Source organism: Archocentrus centrarchus, chromosome 6, assembly GCF_007364275.1.
Source record: "Archocentrus centrarchus isolate MPI-CPG fArcCen1 chromosome 6, fArcCen1, whole genome shotgun sequence".
Classification (NCBI taxonomy): domain Eukaryota; kingdom Metazoa; phylum Chordata; class Actinopteri; order Cichliformes; family Cichlidae; genus Archocentrus; species Archocentrus centrarchus.
The window spans coordinates 16,626,428-16,648,310 of record NC_044351.1 but is presented as its reverse complement, the minus strand read 5'-3'; the positions used below and the strand labels follow the sequence as shown (position 1 = coordinate 16,648,310).

The 21,883-nt window shown below is 41.2% G+C and overlaps 1 protein-coding gene across 1 annotated transcript; it reads left to right on the top strand.

The window, feature by feature from the left end:
- The first annotated feature begins 328 nt into the window (after nucleotides 1–328).
- LOC115782381 (homeobox protein aristaless-like 4) lies at nucleotides 329–21,625 on the top strand. Its single transcript, XM_030732558.1, has 4 exons — nucleotides 329–1,002; nucleotides 10,123–10,436; nucleotides 17,695–17,823; nucleotides 18,290–21,625. The coding sequence occupies exons 1-4, from the start codon at nucleotides 660–662 to the stop codon at nucleotides 18,608–18,610; spliced, it is 1,107 nt and encodes a 368-aa protein (XP_030588418.1). The 5' UTR covers nucleotides 329–659; the 3' UTR covers nucleotides 18,611–21,625.
- The last annotated feature ends 258 nt before the right edge of the window (nucleotides 21,626–21,883 follow it).

Sequence of the window (21,883 nt, the reverse complement as noted above, 5' to 3'; positions counted from 1 at the left end):
AGCTTTTTTAAATTCACATATAGGGATATAACACAAATGAGACTTTCCACAAATGCCAATTAATAAGCACGTGGCTTCCTTGGAAAATAAGGGACGAGTCCTTTAAAGTTTGATAAAAGGAGTAATTTTTTTTTTCTAAGAGGTCAGGGTCCTACGCCACGCAACAACAGGAATCAAAGCAGTTCTAGTCATCCTCTAATTGCATTAATGTCATGTGTCGTATCTCCCGCGTGTTTATCAAAAAGCTGTCCCCTTTCTGAGCTTGACCTCCCATTTCTACTGGCTGCTTAACAGCGGAGGTTGAAGCTCGGTGTGGGCCCTCTACTTCAGACGTGCGTCGAGCCTGAAGGTCGGAGTGCTGCGTGTGCGTGTGTCTGATACACTGTAGGCTACTGACGCGGCATCAGCTTGAGGAAGGCATTTCTCTTTACCCCGACAAACCTTCAGGGGGCTTTTAGCATTTGTTCAGTCTGCAGTCTCTGGAAAACATCTGATTCATTTTTTAACCAGTCCCAGATGCGCCAGCGTGAGAGTGTGTGCATGAGCGCGGCAGTGTGAGTTTGTCAGTGCAAGAGAAATTTGGGAGAATATCTGCTGTCTGCAGAAGGGGAGGGAAAGAAGAACCGTGTGGATTTTTTTTTTAATATAACTTTTTAGGTATGAACGCAGATACGTGCGTCTCATACTGCGACATGACATCGATGGATTCATATTATAGCACATCTACTGCGCAAAGTAGAGATCACCAAGCGAACGCTTTCAGGACTTTCCCAACCACTGAAACAAAATACAGCCCCACGTTCATTCCGGGTAAAGGGCAGGCTTACGGAGAGAAGTCCAGGAGTCCTTTCCAGCCGGACTGCCAGTCATTGGATGGCGCTGAGGAGAGCACCTTCAACAAATACCAGATCTTCATGCAGCGACCGACCTGCAAAACTCCCCCAGAAGGCAGCAAGCTGCACCCGGACAGCGCACACAATGGGACGCTCATTTCCTGCTATGGTGAGTGCGCACAAGACAAAGTGTGATTTCTCCAGGGGATATATATGTTGGCCAGAAGTTTAACGGAAATGCAAGGCAGGACGGGACATTTGCAAGGAATGAGTGAAATTTATTGCGTTGTGTAATACATGATGGGAAAATAAGCTGTCAAAGAAGAGCAGAGAGGAGGAGAAAGGATGCACATTAATGTGGCATACATTCATCAGCCTAATTGGAGAAAATATTTTTCGGAAAAGAACAATTTTATTCGTCCAGAAGTGGTTCTGACTCAGAAACATAACCTTCACATTAAAACCCTTAAATCCGAAGAGTAATAAGTTAACATTAGAAGTAGGTTAAATTTTTATCGCGAGTAAGCTTTTCGGGATGTTGTCCACCTGCAAGGTGAGTTATAATTAAACTAACGCATTTTATTTTAATTTAAAGAGGCGCTTGGACAAAAGGCTGTTAGGTATTTTTGCACCTTTCACATGACTTTTTGCACACTGACACTACAAACTGAAAGCTCCAAGTCAGAGTTTTTGTTTCCCGTGCCTATCATTGCATCACTGGACAGGCGAACCCGCCGCATCGCTGCGGCTGCTCTCCCTGTCCTACAACTGCAACATTTTATTGTCCGCAATAAATTTTCGTGAATTATTGTTATTATTATTATTATTATTATTTCAGGCACTTTTTGACTTGTCAACTTTGCGACGCGCAAAGCGGAAAACTCCGACCTTGCAGCCTTCTAAAGATAAAGTGAAAACTGTTGAAGACGCACGGGACATGGGCCTGCGATTTTGTGTTGAGCAACTCCTGTTTTTTCCTGTGAGAATAAACACAAAAGCGCAAATAATTTTTTTCAGGTGATTTTGTTAATATCAATTAATGTAGTTGATGGACACTTAAGATCAGTAAAAGAAAATGTTCCCTTTTATTAAAATCAAAAGAGACGACCTTAGTAGGATTCAATGTTATTAGTGACTAAAGGTCAAAAGGGCAAATAGGATAAAAAAAGAAAAAAAAAATGAAAAACAGTAATAAACAATATACTTTGTGCACGTCATATTTGTAGATTTTGATGTCCACTGCGCTATAGACCGGTTGGCGTCAATTCCAGATGTTTACCACAGTGATACAGAAGAAAACATCTGCTGTTTAAACGATGTGAATCGATCGAGACCTTTGCGGTAACCCATTCTAAATGCATTTAAGCGGTAATTCTCAATTTAAAAAAAAAAAATCAGAAAAGTACCAATATCTGAATGATTGATCCATTTTAGTAAAACTGCCTGCTAGACCTTGCGAATAAAAATGATTTGTTCTAATTCTGTTCAGCGGCCTCAGTTACGACCAGGCCTGCAGTATATGAATTTTTTGTATGCATCCATAAAGTGCAACTAGAGTCACTCTTCACTCTGAACTGTCACCTTTTCTGCCTCCAACATTTTCAGCACCCCTGCACTGAACTAAATCGACTTGGCAAGTGCAATGACAGAATCATTTAAACACCATCATTAAATGCAACATGCCTCCCTTGAGGAGGGCTGTGCAATGTTAATATTGAAAATGTTGCAGCCAGATGAAGGCATCATGGCTCTGGGGAGGATACTTTGGGGACTTGCCAAAGCCTCAGGCGTCAACAGGGTTGTGCTGTTATGTGTGGTCCTCAATGGGAGATATATTGCTCAATGCTGATGCTTTATCTCCATCACGATGACAAAACTGTCTCATCCCCAAAGGGAATTTTGTAAGTGTTAACTTCAGCTACAACTATAATGCTGTTTATGGCAACTCTCTATGTCATTCTGAGGATTTTACATGATTTTGTTTTGATACATCAAAACACTGAAAAGAGAGCCAACCGGCTAGATCATCTCTTTTAGATAAGTGCAAAAATTACTATTTTATTAGTTAGATAAATTGCAAAGATGAAGACACGTGAAGTAAAGATGAATGTGCAGATTTAGTGCTGGAATTATGTATTTTGTGGAATATATTTAGTAACCATTACATAATATCCACATCTTTTTTCTTTCTTTTTTACACCTTTGATTTAGGAGACTTATCTTAAAATCCTGAAACACATTAAAAATCTAAATTGTTTCACTGCAGCTCAGTTCAGCTGAGGAAATTGTACAATTTTAGAAGTTAAAAGAAATTTTAAAATCCAGCTTCAAAGATTCATTGAAATATTTCAAGCTGTTTTATTTATTAGGTAATTTATTTATGAAAGGTTTATGCCATGTGAATGTAAACATCATCCCAAATAGATTGTTAAATCCTGTTTATTAATAATACAACATTGTCTCCTAAATTGTGCATACCTGTGTGTGTGTGTGTGTGTGTGTGTGTGTGTGTGTGTGTGTGTGTGTGTGTGTGTGTGTGTGTGTGTGTGTGTGTGTGTGTGTGTGTGTGTGTGTGTGTTTTTCAAATACTCCATGAATCAACATGTAGCTGTGCACAGTGGTGGCTCAGATTGGTGGGATTGTTCATCTAAGTGTTAATAAGCGTTAATCAGGCAGACTGTCCCACAGTGAGGACAGGGACAGAGCCGACTACCTGCTCACACAGCAATGAATGAAATAAAACCCCTGGAGCTGATCGAGAGCTGAGGAATGCAGGTCAGCGCCGCAGGAGAGGGCCGCATTAATGCAAGGCAGATGTGCATTACTGGATCCTATAGTTATTATTCATACTCCCCAAACATCAAATCTCCAAAGCTACACAGAGTCCCTGAGATGACAAAGTGGGACTGGTTTACATAACCCTGTCTCAACAATACCTTGTACAAATAAGCAAGGAGTCAGAAATGGACATGGAGATTGGGTAATGATTTGAGAGACTCGGGAGAAATGAGAGGGCTTCCAGGAAAGCAGCACATGTGTGGGAATGACTGTTTACATGCACGGCACTTTACTGAACTCACTGTTTAATTTTAATTAATTTCAGTTTTTGTCTTTGATACAGACCGGCTGCTTTCATAGGGAGATCATATTGTTTTGTAAACATAAATCTATGACGAGAATTCTCTCACACAATATTTGTAAAATGGAAATAGGGTTCAAACTAAAAAGTGGAAATTAGACTGACTCTGCTGTTGTGGAAATCCTAGTATAACGCTTATTGTGCCGTATCATTTTTTTTGCCTTTTCACAAAATAACCAAAGCAAATTATACATGTTGAAAGTACAATTGTCAATCTTTGTACTTTCAAACAACCCCTCCTCCCCTCAGCGGGACATTGAGCATCCTGTGATATGTAAAACATTTTCTCAGCATATGAAAATCAAAACACGAGCTCAAAAAAGTCCTGGCAGCTCTTTAAAAGCGTCCTGTCAAAATATAGTATTCTAAGTACACGTTAAAAGGCTTGGGGAAGTGATGTCACGGGATATGCATGTGCTGATGACTAACACATTGTGCGGATTTTCACAAAACGCAAATGCCAGAGTGACACCTGTGATCGTACCAGCACGCGTCTGCGTACCAGAATACATTAGAATACGTAATAAGTGAATGCGTGAAAGGATGAATTCCTGACTTGGTAGAAAGTAATGGTTCATTTAAATGTGTGACTCAGGAAGTAAAGCAGCAGCAACTGGCCCGCCATTAAAAGAACTATCCATTCATTGGCAGCCAGTACTTTATTTTGCGTGGTGTTGATGGAAAATATCTGCTCATATCTGTTCCTGGGCTCTCTTTTGCTGCTCTTTTTTTTGCTGCTTTAGGGGAAGGTAACACACAGACCAAAACTAAAGCGACTGACTTGGGCCAGCTGCCACACATTGGGGCCTTTTGTCTGGCTCTGTGGCTTCACCTCTACTACTTTCATTTTTATTAATGTAAATAATTAAATCTAACCTCCGCAAGGGTTCTTGCAGTGCCACAAACATATGGCCACAGACATACGTTTGGAAAGTACTGTGAATGGCACAAGTGTGATAAGGGGTACAGTAACACAAATCTCTGAGTGACACAGCCTTTTTTCTTTTTGCTTGTCAGTGACTACAAAAATGTGATCTGACAAGTATGAATGTGATTGTGGCATGTGTTTGTGGCTACCAGAAGACAGGGATTTAATGCTCTCTACTGATTTTTTAAATTACCGGTCTACTTGTAATATTGTGGCGATAAAAAGTCTGGCAAATTTCCTGTATTTTGACCTCACATATTAATACTCAATATGCTGTTTTATTAACAGTTTAAAAACATAAATACTGTTTGCCAAGATCTTCTACATGTTTTTAAGCCTTAAGAAAGAAAATTGTGTTCTCTAGTTTCCCCTCAAACAACCTTAACAACTATTTTTGCACATTTTGATATGAGACAGTGAGCGACCCAGCCCAAGGTAATATGACAGTAGTGAGGTTGAACAGAAAGAGTTTTTTTGTTTCCCAGGAAATCTGCATTCTTGCTTGAGCCGCTGGCATAGATCTCTCCTCGGGAACATCTGGGAACCTCCCTTCCACTGAGGAAACAACAGTCAACATCAGGTCTTAGAGCATGCTGCCGAAAAAATAATCCAGGCCGAAGTGTGTTTGTGAACCGACACTGACTGTAAATGAATAGTCACCTGTTGACAACCAAACCTAAAAAAATATTTGACTTTATTTGGTGGCGTGCTGCTGCCGGCTTTGAATGCTTTGAGAGAACATTTTAGAGCACTTTGTTTAAAAGCATTCCCTTCCCTATTTAGTGTTTGGTCATTAACCCTTCCCCAGGTTACTAATTTATAGTGTTTCTTTTATTTGGCTTCACTTGACCCTCCCTGTCCCGTTCCATAAAAACCGAGAGGGTGCCCTGTTGCTTTACAACCAGTTAAATTACACTTTGATGTTTTCGCTCTGTTTTCAGCAGTGATTAAATTGCTGACCCTAGTAAACATCTGACCTCGGCTAACTGAAGCGGTCTGCAGCTTGTCACAGAGAAAGTGGCATATTGCAGGAATAGTGCATTCATGTATACGTTGTTGAATGCTGAAACTAGAACAACTGTCAAAAACACATTCCTCTTAATGCCAAAAAAATTCAGAGCCAGCTCAGTGGAATCTTGGCTCCCAAAAGAAAGCAGTGTGTGATGGTTGTGTTCTCCGGAGCAGCGTGCAGAAGAGACAGCTCAGCATGCGGGAAAACTGAAAGATGCTTGTGGGAAAGGATTCTGTGTGGTTAGCGTGACAGAGAGAAAAGGGATGAGTTTGGCATACTAGACAGACAAAAGATGTTGATCATTGCAGATTCCAGTGTAAAATATGGCGGTAAAAGACTGAGTTCAGCTCAGAGACTTAAAGGGAAAGTTCAACGTGGGAAAATCCCTGATTAGCTCTCTTGTTGAATGAGATGGATGAGAAAACTGGTAACACTTAAATGCATGTATGCTGTCACCAACAACCAACCAGTTAGCTTATCCTGTAGACTCGCAACTGGTCAGCTGGCCCAAAAATACACCTATCAGCAGACTTCAGGAAGGGAAAAATACAGCCAGAAGACCAAAACTAGCCAACAGACCATCTCAATGTGACCTGCAACATCCCAAAAGGACCACAAACCGATCTCCCCCCAGATCAATAAGAGGTAGGCATCTTGAGGCAAATGATTGCAATGAGTCAGTACTGCTTTATGTGATTTTCAGTGCAGTATGTTTCATCAGATAATTGGCATATATATTTATATTTATGGCCACTACTTTTCTGAAAGTGAGTCTTGCCACTTGGCAGCCATCTTGGTAACTTCTCTGGGCAGTTATTCCAATCTAAAAACATCTAGCCCCAGTCCAAACGAATGAGCAGAGAGTCATAACTGCAGGTTAAATGGTCCAATGGGCATAAAAGCAAACTGGTGGTCTAGAGTCACCACTCAAATCTGATCAAATCTGTTTAGATTAGTGACTTTGCCTCAAAAATATTTCCCTCTTAATGTTATACCTCTACCACACTTGAGCAAAGTTTCACCACATTATGGGTTCATTTATAACTCAATCCTGAGTGCTAACACAATCAGTGTCTCTGGCTTCTCCCATCAGAGCACTGAACGTGGGATATCAGATAGCATGCCACCACACAGCTGAAAGTGTCTTGGATGTGTGCATCAGTGCAATAAAATTAGATAGGATTATAGGTTCTTGGGTTCAGATAATGTAAAGCACATAGCTCAGAATGGCTCTTTGGGAGCAGGGGCAATACCCTCTTTGGCAATACCTTTGGCAAATTCTCCCATATATTTCTATTCTATCTGAGTGTCAGGTTGAGTGTTCAGGTCCAGTAACTTTCTGTGATCTCCACTGTTAGTAATTTGACACAAAATCTCCTGTAAAGAAGCAGAAACTACATTTTTTTCATAAAACTAATGAACTATACATAATCTGATATACAGACATGTGAAAAACTAAGTACACTCTCACTGCTTCCATAGAAATTAAGAAGGTAAGTAGCAGCCGGGTGCTGCTAATCAAATGCATTTGCAAGTGTGATCACCTCTATTAAAACAGAAGTCTCAGCTGCTTGCTGTCTGGAGCATTCAGATGTGCGTCAGCACAATACCACTATCTTCTGGGGAGTGGATGTCTAAGCAAATTCACTCCAATGTCATAGGCTGTAGCTACATCTCAGACTCGGCAGGCCTCACTTAGCATGTTAAATGTTAAACGTTCATGACAGCACAATTAGAAAAACTTAAACTGAACAAGTTTGGCTTGTTCATGGCAGCACAGCTTAGGTTCGCAAAGTTATATTTGCACAAACGGCATGACAGATGTGACCAAATTGAAGATGTTTGGCTATAATCTACAGCACCACATTCAGTGAAAACCAGACACAGCAGATCAGCACAAACACCTCAAACACAGCGGTGTAGGGATGACAATTTGGGTCCGAAAAAGAAAAGAATCAAGGTGCTGCAGTGGCCCCGTCAAAGTCCTTAATAAAATGGAGCAACTTTGTAAAGAATAGCGAGCCAAAATTCCTCCACAATGATGTGAGAGACTGATAAAGTAATACAGAAAACAATTACTTCAAGTTATTGCTGCTAAAGGTGGTTCTACGAGCTACTGAATCATGGGGTGTACTTAGTTTTTCACAGGACTGCATAAAGACTTAGGGAAACGTTCTCTTCCATGTGACTGTGTGATATATATACATATTACTTGCTGGTCTTTAAAGGAGATTGTAGGTGGAATTTTTCCGCAACAGGCAAGGAATTCACTCCGTCTTTCCAGCCTTTTAGCCTTTCGCAGGCTGCTCACGACAGCCTCATATTTAGTTACAGGCCTGGGATTGGCATCGATCTATGGATCCAACGTGTGGATAAGAAAACAAAAATGTGTATTTCGAAAAATGTTAAACCATTCTTTTAAGTGTAATGACAAATCTGAGTACCTCCCACACTCCATCCTACCCTTTCCCATCTCCTCATCTGTGTCCAGCTGCAGTCTCACAGGATATGTGCCTTGCTCAGGGGCATGACTGGATTTTATCTCACAGATGCAAATGCCAGTCAGGAACTTGGAGTTGACCTGTCTTACTTTGCTAACATTGGAGCCATGCTCCTGCCCAGAGGCAGAATAAAATTACTGCACATAGCTCGAGGATACGAGGCCAGCTCAGGGGTTGATGATGTCAGGACATCTGCCTGCATGGAGATTGTAAAAAGGTCTGACAGGTAGGCCACTGCTACATGAGGACATGAACTCCAGTTGGGCGAGCTGTGTTGTTCCATTAGTGTTTCAGTCTGTGCAGGTCTGAGCCAGAAAGCAGGGTAGGGCAGCTGCAGCATGGAGGGGATGACTATTGACATCTCATTGTGGGACACACAAGCCCAAGGCGTGCTAATCCATGAAAACAAACATGCTTGTTGAAGACAACCACCGCCTAGCTTCATCACCCTAAAACTATTCAGTGATCTTGTTAACCACTAAAACACCAACTCAGTGACTCACTGTGTGTCAAAAGGTGTCAACTCTCTTCAGTGAACTAACTTTTTAAGAATGATACAAGGCCATTACTGACATTACTCAGAAGAAAAATGCAAAGTGATAAAGAAAAATGCATGTGTATAAGCATGTAATTATTAATCATTCTGTACTTCCAAACTCTGAGAAAAATGCTGTTGGACTAAAGTAATGGCAGTGTTGCGCAAGACTGTTTATATGGAGGAGACCATTATGTGCTGGTTTCAGACCAATACACTTAGGACAGGGCACTCTCCATGCCCATTCGCAGGAAAGGCAAACAGAGGCTGACCGAGCACACTGTTCTCACTGGCCTGCAACCAGAGCCCTTCTGCTTATTTATTCACACGGCTGTTTGTTTATTGAAGGAGAAGGGACAGCTTTCTTCATCTCATGAAGGGAAACAAAAAGCCAGCATGTGCCGACAGGAACAGAGCAAGGTTTGTAACAAAATGGATGCACTCAAAATTGAAGCTGACAAACACAATGTTGTTTACATCTCAGGGGCAAGGCTGTGGGTTAAACGTGGTTGCCCCCCCCCCCCCCCCCCCCCCCCCCCCCCCCCCCCCCCTGTACATGCAGGCCCACCGTGCCCGGCTAGAGATGGGGAAGATTTTGTGTGGCTCAGATTTCAGGTGGCGTGATTGAGCGATGTGAGGGAGGAGGCCTCGGGGGTTGTGTCACAGGTCACACCAATGCGTCGTGACATAGCTTTCAAACTTTCTTCTCATTTACTTTCAGACATGCTGCACAGAGACAAGGCCTTTGAACCTTAAAATAAAACATTACAGAGATGATGTATGCTTAAAGCAAATGTCATTTGGTGGTGATGCTGTAATGTGATGATGAGCAGACGCACTCAGTGGCTTGAATGTGATCATTCAGCCACATTTTAAAGACATATTGCTCCGGTGATCTGACTGCTACTGAGAACATGTGGCACTTTTTATTCAGCTCCTAGACGGCCATGAAGGCAGTTGTAATTGATTGTTTATTATTACATAAATCACTCTAAAGCCACACTTCAGTAAATTGTGAAGATGCTTTAAAAATTTCATGCTTCACCCAAACTCCTTACATTTTCATAGTTATCAAAGTGTAATATCTGCACTTTAAATTCCACATTAACGTTTTGAGCAGCGATGGAAATAACATCTCGACCCCTTTCTTTCTTTTTCTATCCCCAAAATCCAGGAAAAGACAGCAGCAGCCTGACAGAGTCTGAATTGTCCCAGAGTGTTGACCCTCCTGGGATGGAAGGCAGCTACCTGAACCTAAAGGAAACTGGCGTGAAGGGGCAGAGTGACCGCCCGGGGTCGGACCTTTCTAGCCCCCTGGAAAAAAGCGAGGCCGAGAGCAACAAAGGCAAGAAGAGGCGCAATCGCACAACATTCACCAGCTACCAGCTGGAGGAGCTGGAGAAAGTTTTCCAGAAGACACACTACCCAGACGTATATGCCCGTGAGCAGCTGGCGCTCAGGACAGACCTGACAGAGGCTCGCGTACAGGTGAGGATGAAGTAAAAACTAGTTGTACTCAAAAAGCACCATTCTACTTTGAGATAAGTCAAAAAGTCATGCATCTGTGTTGTCTACAACAGCACATAGGAATGTTGTGTGATCTGACATCACTGGATTTATTTATGCCATAGAAACAAATTATTGTAGCACACATTAATCTCTTTTATGATGTGACAACACCGTGGTTAAGAGTGTGAGAAGCAAAGGCATAAAAAAACACTCAAGAGCTTGGTTTAGGTAAAAAAAAAAAAATTGTAATAAAACAGATGGTTTAGAAATGATTATGATCATGTTAAAGACCATGTTGGATTGAAAGTGGGAAATTAACGACTGTCTTGCTTGTTTCATGTTTTACTTTTGTCCACTGGAGAGGTTTGTAACTTTGACCCAGACTCAGGTCATTTTCATGCACTTGCTGAAGCAGCTGATGGTGTCCTTCCTTCTTGTTAAGACAGTTTCCGTGAGCTGTGCAGTATGAGCACAGTTGTTTGCATGCTGATAATCATCATCAGGGAACTGAAGGAGTTACAAAGACTGTTCCTAACATTAGACAGCAAGGCCTATTGTTCTCCATCTGTCTTTGTGCCTGCCAGTTTTAGATGAGAGTGGGATGGAGGAGACTTAGGGAATACTCTGCTCTTAGCACTTACATGGTGTAGACTCTGGAAAGGGTCAGAGGCCAAGGGTTTCTCCCAACAGCACCACCATGTTTAAACTACTTCATTGCACAACTCTGGAAGCAGCGAGGGAAAACACATGGAACACCATCAAAGCTATTTGGCATGGACATAAAAAACACTTTGAGATGCCAGTTTCAATTTCCACACATAGCCCAAGACATAGACAGGGACAGAGGACCTGGCCTGGTCCTTGTGGTGGTACAGTAAAATAAGTACATTCATGTTGCATTCACACAGACCCATCTATGTCCCAGATGAATATAATTAACGTCTTCATCTGACAGGCACACAGCAGACTCTGTTGAGTCACTGTGAGGTTTGACCCATACTGCTAAAATCAGACCCGAAATATGCATGCAATCAAGACTAAACCCCACAATTTCAACTGAAGGTACATTGAGACAAAGTCCAGGGATATCCAATTGTTGAATACCAAGGGGCACTCGCAGCTTGGAAAGCAATTGAGAATCCTTTTCATCTGCAAAACAACAGCAATTGAAATCCAGAATACAGATGTTTTCTGCCAAAATGCCAATGCCAAGGTCCTACAGTTTCATCCTCAGTTTGATGTCGAATGTCTTCATAAAATCATCGGGCTGCAGTTTTCCTCAATCAAATCTGTGACTTCTGGTGCCACTTGATTCTTTAGCACAATTAGCTCTGAGCCTCAGACTTGAACTTCACCACGCGGCCTACTTTTTATTAAGGAGGAGGAGGTTGTGTGTGATTGACTGCTGAGGCAGTCTATCAGTTGCAGTGGTCCTAGATGACAGAGATGAGGTGAGACGGCTGGACTTCAAAGCTGCTTTTGGAGTTTTGGACTCTGCCCTCCCTCTCTCCCTCTTCCTTTCTCTCTGCCTGCTGGCTCTGGAGCATAAATAAAGCTCTTTAATGGCTCTGTAAGCTGCATTTCGCTGTCAGCGTCTTTAGCAATTACTGTATCGCCGCCAAGCGCTTTGAGCTCCGAGACCACTGAGCCACCTTCTTTGCAGATGTCTGCATAATAAAATAAACAGGAGTAGTGAGTGTCTGTAGTTGGTAAATAACATCCTTTGGGTTTTATACAATATTAACCACTGGTGTTCGTTGTGCTGAACAATTAAAATTATTTATGTTAATTGGAATACCACTCGTGCAAAGACAGCAATGGCCTTCAATTTCTCAAGAAATTTATAAGTCAGGGAATATGAGAGAAGGAGCAGCAAGGGACACATCTGACTCCACAATGTTCCCCGAATTATCTCTCTGCCAAACTATTTGGCTGGGGTCTCATTCCTACTGCCGTTCAAAGGGAAAGCTACATAGAGCAAACTCTCTGTGAAACATTACACACTCAGTACCCAGAAACCAAGACAAGGGAAATATATGTGCTCAGAAACTGAGTGCTTGTTTATAAAAAAGGTTCCAGTAAGTGCTCGAGAGGGTCCAGGTTAAAATACCGCATTTGTTAAAGAGTAACTTTGAAATGTGAATATGGCATGGTATGCAAATGTGTGTGATTCTGTGTGCATGTGCACGCCTGGTCCGCTGCTCTTGTCTGCACGCCTCTCAAAGGTCAGAGGGGTTAGCTGCGGAAAGCCGAGGGCTTAGGCATCAGGAAATTAAACATGAAATGAAAACAAGCTCCAGTTTGAACATTCTCTCATCTCACTTTCCAATATCCCCACTTCCCCTCACTGACTTAAAACGGAGGGAGGAGAGAGAGAGACTTGGAGAGAGGGGTCGGTGTTGGGGGTGGCGAGGGACAGAAGAGCCTGAGCTTCAATAGAGGAGTGGGAGCACAATAACGACACTGGGTAACTGACAGCAGAGCTTCCAAAAACGAAAAAAAGAGAAAGAGAAAAAATATATATAACGGTTTGAAAACTGAATACTGACTCTGAATTTTCAGGACCATATAGTCATATATGAACATATAATCTGAACTATGCAGCAGCTGTGAGTCAAATCTAAGCATAACGCCAAAAGAATGCAGTGTACAGAAAGGTATGATTAAAATATTGATTAAAACATCTATTATGCCAAAAAACCCCAATGAAAATGAAAACGTAAATTTCAGGTTGGCTAAGAAAGAAAAAACTTAGATTAAGAACCGTATTTATCATGCAGGAGACTGAAATAACTCTGGCTAGAGGACTCTTTAAAGTGCCTGAAGAGGCTTTAGAATAGTGGAAAGTTTACAATGTAATTAACTGTTTACATTGTAATTGAGTTGTATTAAATCAAGTATGAGCAATGTACTGACTGGTTCCTATAATATAAAACTAAATGGTCCCCCTGTGGTGAGTGAGTAATGTGACATTCTGGGTTTTTCAAATGTTGCCAGATATATACATATTTTGAGGGAAATTGAGCACTTGAACACAAATGTGAAATATGTTAGTGCCGTAACTTTTTATAATGATACCTAATGTTAGGCTTTTTTGGGGGGAGGGTGGGGTGGCGGGGCCATATTTGGAAATTTGTGATATAATGAGCTCATGTAACCAAAGAGCCACCAAAGGAAAGGCGTGACAAATCTTAAACAATAATAGATCCCAAATCCTCAGGAGGAGTATAAAGTAGACCCAAAAACCTCCCTCCAAACATATGATATTATTGAAAGGGCTGCAACCCTTCACCTTGACATTGGAGTTCGGCAACAACCTCAGATATCAGCTTACCACTCTAAGGGTGAACTGTTCTCTAATCTCACCAGCTGACCCGAGGAATGTTGGAGTCAGACGACACTTCTTTACGTCAGCTTCTTGCAAAAATATGTATACGGTCTTCACTTTGAAAATGACCCAGATCAGAGTTTAACGCATCTAGAAAAATGAGAGGTATGCAGGTTGGGGTGCTTATAGCTGGTCTTATCTCGTCTGTTAAAAATTAGCTCATTCCCATTGTGCAAATGTACATTTGGATGACACTGCTCAATTCTGTCGCCAAAACATCACTGTTCACTGAGAAATGACCAGAGTTAGAGACAAGAGTGGGGATTTGAAGGGGATGACTGAAGGGAAATTGCATGTCAGGGACTGTGAAAACCACGAGCTGATTGGGCTGGGAATCAACCCAACAATCCAAGTTCTAACCCCTGTGTCAAAGTGGGGCTGCCCTCTCTTTTCTCTTTGAAGACGCTTCCCCGTTTCTCTCCAGGGAGGATAAGATTCAGACAACCAACAAATATATACACATAAACATGTGGAAACTCCCAGTAACCCCCTCTGCTTTTCTATTCTGCTGCAAAGAGATGTGAGAAAATTCTTCAGAAATATAGTTTAACAAATTATTATGTCATAGAATAGCAGTGTGAGGAAAGGCAAATATGTGAAGAAATAAAAAAGGCTGCAACTGAATTTGATCATGAAACTGTGGACATGTAATAATTATTTTAAAAAGGTAAGTAAAAAAGGTAATGTTATAGATACAGATAGTACTGAAATAATTATCAGTACTGTCTAAATCCGTATCTGTTGAGTATATTGAAATATACAGCACTGTGCAAAATTCTTGAGCCACCTTTCATTTCTTTATATTTTGCTTCCAAGGAGCCAAACTTCAATTTTTTAAAGAGTGATCTTGTGCATTAGTTCTCCAGGCTTTCTGAAGGTCTTTCTCTGGACATCGGCTGCTTTACGCTCATTTTCAGTCCAGTCAATGTGCCTGACCATTTCCAGAAGAAGGTTATTTGTTTGTCAAGCCACTTAACTCTGATCTTTGAATCACTTGAGCATAAAAAAAGCATTAATTCAAGGGATGAACCAATGTTGTATCTACACATAACAGACAACTTAGCAAAGAACCAGATCTTTAGGCACGTTGTTACATGCAGCCTGTTTCAAAAACGCATCATTTGTTCTCATTTCTTGAATTGAATCTATGAAAAATGCCAAAGATAACACAGTTTGACAGAAGATGTGGCAGACCTTAAAAACTATCTACAGCAGATGAACATTATCTGAAGGTCATGTCCTTAAGAAAAAGAAAAAACAAACAAACAAAAAACAGCAAAGACCAGCCATCTGTAAAACGCAATGGGGGCTCTGTCATGGTTTTGAGCTGCATTTCAGCCAGTGGTGTTAGAGCGCTTGTCAAAATTGATGGAATTATGAACGCAGAAAAGTACTATCAGATTTTTATCCACCATGCAGTACCATCTGGAAAGTGTCTGATTGGCAACGGCTTCATTTTTCAGCATGACAATGATCCCAAACATACTGGCAATGCAGTAAAAGCATACCTATACTGGATAGAAAACCACATAATGGAACACTATCAGTCATGGATTGGCCTCCCCAGAGCCCAGACCGCAACATTATTGAAGCAGTGTGGCATCATCTTGTCAGAAAGCAGAACAAAAGGCAGCCAAAATCCAGAGAATCCAGAGCTTTGGATGTCCTTCAAGAAGCCTGGAGAACTATTCCTGAAGATTACTTAAGAAAATTGCAAGAAAGCTGCCTAAGAGAGTTCAGGATGTGTTGAAGAATAAAGGTAGTCATACCAAATATTGACTTTCAAGTCTGTTAGAATTGTACAAACTCTGTTTTTGCCTTACACTGTATATACTGTATTTACATGTATGTATTCACAAGTTTTAAAGAATTGCGGCACCTATTTCTCATTTTCCCAGCAAAATACAAAAAGAAATGAGGAGTCGCTCAAGACTTTTGCACAGTACTGTATCATTTGCTGATCAGTTGCTTTTCATTTTGATTCTGAAACAATCAGATACTGATTTTAATACAACTTGAACACTCGTCAAATGATTGTTGCACGGGTGTCTTCTCTCCGGGCTACATAAAATACAAGTGTATTAAATTTGTAACTGACTAGGATACTTAAGAGTAGAATGGGAGACAGAGCCTTCAGCTTTCAGGTCTCTCTTCTGTGAAACCAGCTCTCAATTTGGATTCGGGAGACAGACACCCTCTCTATTTTTAAGATTAGTCTTAAAACTCACCTTTTTGATCAAGCTTATAGTTAGGGCTGGATCAGGTGACCCTGAACCCTTAGTTATGCTGCTATAGGCCTAGGCTGCTGGGGGGGGTTCCATGATGCCTTGAGTGTTTCTTTTCATTCACCTCTTTTTGCAGTGTTTATATCCCACTCTGCATTTAATCACTAGTTATTAATCTCTGGCTCTCTTCCACAGCATGTCATTTGTCTTGTCCCCTCAGCCCCAATCAGTCATGGCAGATGACTGCCCCTCCCTGAGCCTGGTTCTGCTGGAGGTTTCTTCCTGTTAAAAGGGAGTTTTTCCTTCCCACTGTTGCCAAGTGCTTGCTCACAGGGGGTCGTTTTGACTGTTGGGTTTTCTCTGTAAGTGTTGTAGAATCTTTACCTTAAAATATGACGGGCCTTGAGGTGACTGTTTGCTGTGATCGGGTGCTATATAAAATTTAACTGAATTGAATTGAATTGAAATACGTCCTTTGGTAATCAAATAATTATTTGCTTTACAATAAAATCAGAAAACAGTGAAAAATGCCTTTCACAAGTTCTTCAAATGTGCATTACATGCTGTGTTAATATTATAGTATGTGTGTTATAGTATGTGTGTTAATATTAATACCAATATTCAGTAGCTGTTTTAGTGCTCATTTTTATCTGCACTAATCAAAAATGTCTAATCCTAGATGAGGAAGAAACCTCAGGAAGGCCAAAAGTGATGAGATCTGTCCTTCAGGACCACAGATGTTTGTACACAGTAGACAGAAATAACAACAGTATGTAGAATATCCAGGACTACTGCTAAATATTATGGATCACTGAAATGAACACTAAGATTTTAGGAAAAAAATAATCTTGTGGAGGTTTTTAGGCTTCAACCTTTACTGGCCCTAGCATTCTTTCCTTCATAACATCTTCTACTCTTCAGTCATGGAGAAATGGCCTAAGCAGCCTGCCCCTGGTCTGTCAGCAGGTTTCTGAAAGCACAACCCTCAGAAAAGCAGCAAGTCTATAAATCTGAAGAGGAGCACTCACCCAGAAAAACCTACGTCATGTGCTACAAACAATGCTTATTAAACCTAAAGATGAATATACATATATTTTTATACACACATATATATGTTCTTGGTCAAAAGTTCAACATTTGTTTCATGGATTATACAGCGGGATTCCCTACTGCATCCCACTGTGCTGACATGTGGGAGAGAACGCACCTTTCTTGGAGTGATTTATGAACAGCTACAGGCCCAGATGTGGATCTGTCGACGCGGGCAGCCTGAAGGGAGGCAGACGTCTGTGTATCAAAGGGAGGAGCTGAAACATGCAGCACCAGGAGAGACTCACCATTTTCACATCAATAGCTCAGTGCGGACGGCACTTTAAAGACACGTCAAGTCTTAAAATCTGGGCTTGGACTTTCATGTGCAGCAGAATTTATTTGCTTCCCTATCTTCATTTTATGTGGTTTCTTTGTCTTTCTTAGCAAGAAGATGACCCAGTACTTGGTGTACTTTTACATAATATAAGAGCTTTAATGGCCATGGTTAAAAATGATATTCACATTTTTGTTTGATAGTGCTTGGTCTTTATTTTGCTTGAGGGATTCTCCTGATAGACCTTTTTCTTTGCAGGTGTGGTTCCAAAACCGCAGAGCAAAGTGGAGGAAGAGAGAGCGTTTTGGCCAGATGCAACAGGTCCGCACGCACTTCTCTACTGCTTATGAGCTGCCGTTACTCACTCGGCCCGAGAACTATGCACAGGTAAAGGTTCGGTACTCAGCTCTCTGCATACTACAGGTACTCCTGTAGATATCAGAAAATATGGTTAGGAAGTGTGGAAATGAATGAAGCACTTATTAAACCTGCAATAATTATTATTTTGGACCACACAGGATCAGCAGAAACATGTTGTGAACACAGCATTAACATATCACAGCACTAAAATTGTTAGCAAACGGTTGCTTATTTACACATCCAGCAACACTGGATTGAATTTAAGTCAAATATTTGCTGTCTTTTAGCTGTGTTCTTTGGGTCTTAGAGTGAAATTGGAGGGCTTCTACTCTTAACAGCAGCCTAATGTCACTTAAAAAACAATGCTCTGTAGGTCATTATTACTGTGACAAAGCTGATACTTTCACACTGTCATAATGTTTTTCATATCTTCATTTGAAACATTGTTATTATGAAAATAGAAATTATAGTCCCTGCTCTTCTTCTTCTCCAGATTCAGAACCCTTCGTGGATAGGGAGCAGCAGTGGAGCGTCGCCCGTGCCCGGCTGCGTCGTGCCTTGTGACTCTGTGCCCTCCTGCATGCCCCCTCACCATCACGGTCCTGGAGGTGTCTCTGACTTCCTGGGTGTACCCAGTCCAGGAAGCAGCCACATGGGACAGACACATATGGGCAGCCTGTTTGGGGGCGCTGGGATCGGTGGGGGAATCAATGGCTATGATCTCAATGTTGATCCAGACCGCAAGTCCTCCAGCATAGCTGCGCTGCGTATGAAGGCCAAGGAACACAGTGCAGCCATCTCCTGGGCTACATGATGTTCCAGCCCAGTCCCAACCTGCCCCTGCAAGGCCCCCGCCCTGGAGCAGCCATCAGCAAGCACTATCGGGGGAGAAGGAGGTTGCCGTAAGAGCACTAATGATAACACAGGTCAAATGAACAGGGAGAGACTGTGGAGATAACAGAGGCCACTACAGCGGCCAATGCAACCAAGACAACTGTGTCTATGACAATCAGCAGATGCTGAAAGTGAGAGAAAAACGGAGGTGACTTAGATGAGAATATCACCTAGATGTTCATCCTTGATTCCTTGATCTCTCAGGTCATGCAATATGGTGTTTACACCAAAATAAACTGATTAAGAATAAGCAAACACAAACATGGTATTATAAATATAGTCTGTAAAGGGGTGCTATATCCTCATTTAAAGAACTGATCTTGATTCACATCATTTGCCTTCTTTATTCTGTCTTTTATAACAGCCATCCTACCACACACATGGCTCAGGCCACTCTAGCCTCGTCTGTGATACTGCATAAATCAGTATGTTTCTGACCAATTTTTGCATTTTGTAAGCTATTTTTAAAAAAAGGAAACAAAGAAATTAATTTACTAGTATGCTATTTCCCAGCAAAGGGGAGGCAGAGTAAGTGAACAGGGTCTAACTGAGTGAGAGCAGACATGGCCTGCCAATTGATTCTGGGTGGAGGGCAGGGACTGGATTGGCAGCAGTTTCAAATGAAGTTGTCATTTCCCACCCAGGGCTGCCTCCGCAGGTTCAGCAAATAGACTCAGGCTTCAAGTTACAGGAAATGCTGTCTCCACTGGCAGACAAGGCACAGGAATGCACAGCAGCAACCTTCAACACCAGCTTACCACGCCAGCTTTAATCAGAAACCAGCGGGAATAGACACAGCTAATTAGCCTCAAAGTGAGCCTCTCTACCCTGTGAACATAGCAATACACCACAGTGTTCATGGTGAGGACATACTGCACACACACAGAAGTGATCAGTTCATCATTAGACGTGGACTCAGCAGGGATTTAGGCTGGATTCATAGCTTGGTAACAGAATCCTATACATGCCAGAGACTGCAGGCCAAATCAGTGGGCCTAATTGTCCCAAAGAGCATTCTGTAATGTTTGGTCAGTGTGATGACATTAGAGCTGGACTACAGGAATGTGGTGAACATGTCCAGTGATTGTAGGGGTATCTGTGTGTGTTACCCTGCCGGAATAAGCTTGTCACCAGAGCTGGGCTCCAGGCCGAGGCTAGAGACAGGCTTCATTAGCCTTTTGGCTGATCTCTCTATGACGCATGCTGGGCTACATATCGGTTTTCTTTTCTCCTGTGTGGATGATGGCAAGAAACCCAATGTGACGTCTTGAACTGTCTCGTTGCCCCGAACCCAAAGATATTCAGTTTATGGTAACATAAGATAAAGTTAAACATCAATTTGACGGTTTGTTTGGCATTTTTGCTTGAAAAATGACTTCATCGATGAAGTGTATATGATTAGTTGTTGAGTCATTTTGACCCACTGCTGCAGTTACATCTGAGAATTCAGTGACATTAAAACACCACTTTTAAAGGTGATATGTGTCTATTCAAATTTCAGAACCACTAAATGTCGCATTGTAGCACCAGTATTTCAAACCAAAACAAAACAGGCCCACTGGCTACAACTTCCCCCTCAATTCATATTTCAATTACATTTAGAAAGGTACAGAAAAGCCAACAACAATAACTGGCCTACATTTGGATTGTGAAATTTACTGCATAGTGGCCGTGAGCCCACCATGGTGATGAAAGTTTCTATTGCTGTTCTGCTTTTCTTCTCTGCTGTGGCTGAGGTGGTAGAACACGTTTTCAAAGTTGTGTTGAACTTTGCCTGGGCAAGACGCAAAACGCACATTGATTTCAATGACAAGCCAGCACCTTGCGAGGCTCTGTGCTCTGAGTCGTTGTTTACTGTTCAATCAAGATCAGAAAGTGCTTCGTGGAACTTAATCATAGAGGCTTAGTTTACCAGACTGGCCTAGTCCTGGACTAAAACCTTTTTTGTTAATGGGATCCTTGTCAAAGTTTTCTTTTAGTCTGGGACTAGACTTAATTCAAGTCTGGGAAACTGGCTGTAAAAGTGCTCCATAAATGCAATCCATTTACCATTCCTCTGCTCTCTGTTTCACCATGTGTACACTGTGGAGGAAACAAATATGAGCACAACAGAGCAAAACAGCAGAAGAGGCATTCAAAATAACTTGAAATGACAGGATTGCACATAAAATAGGTGAATAAAATGCTTACAGAAGGACTCACATGCACTGACATGTTGAAAATCTCCCATTTAGAACTTTTATGATGAAACAAAAGATCCAAAAGTTTACCTTGTAAAATTAGAAATGTGTGCTTTGTCAAGTTGACCATGTGTTGCTGGTACTCCCTCAGTGCTCCACCCCTCTGCAGCTCCGTCCATGTTGATACTACTGAAATAAAACGATTGAAATCCATGATTATAATGTCATATTGTGTGAATGTGAGCAATATAAATAATATTTTTCTTTTGCTTGTACATTTGTTTCGCTTATTTTCCAAATAATGGACCACAAGAGATAAGCCAATGAAGTATTACCGTAATATTGCCAAGAAATGTAATGTTATGTTCTGCATTATTCTGAAGAGTAGCCTTGGAACAAAGGTTGAAATTGCTCTCTAATTTTTTTTATGGCTTTAAGCAGGTTTCTTTTGTATATTAATCAAGTATTTTCACTTATGATTGTGCCAATACAATAAGTTATTGCACTTAGATTGTTGGAGTCTTTTTTTTTTTTATCATTTTTTTGACATCAACTGGGACAGTTTCTTTCCTAAAGTCAGGGGTTGCTTGGCTTTTTGTTCTGGCAGAAAAAGAAGAAAACAGGAAAAAAAACCCAAAAAAACACCCTAAGCCCGTCCATATTTAGCACTGCTCATGTGCTGTATTTTTGTACAGAAGTAACTTGCTGTTTCTATTAATGATGGTTTCAAAATGATTTTGAAATAAACTGATCTCCAATGGCTGATTGACTGCAGATAGTTTTTTTTCTTTAAAGGGTCTGAAAACATTCAGTTTCTAACTTGTAATTGATGGAGTCCACCACAATCAATATCTGTAACTGGAGTGAGATTTACTTTGGTTATTTCTTTGTGTTCATCTTTGTTTGATGGCTAGAGAGTTGTAAATAATTATTAAACCGACATACTGAAAAGACACAAAACAATGGCTGCATAGTCTAGTCATTAATGCATTTGCTTAAAAAGCAAAAGATCC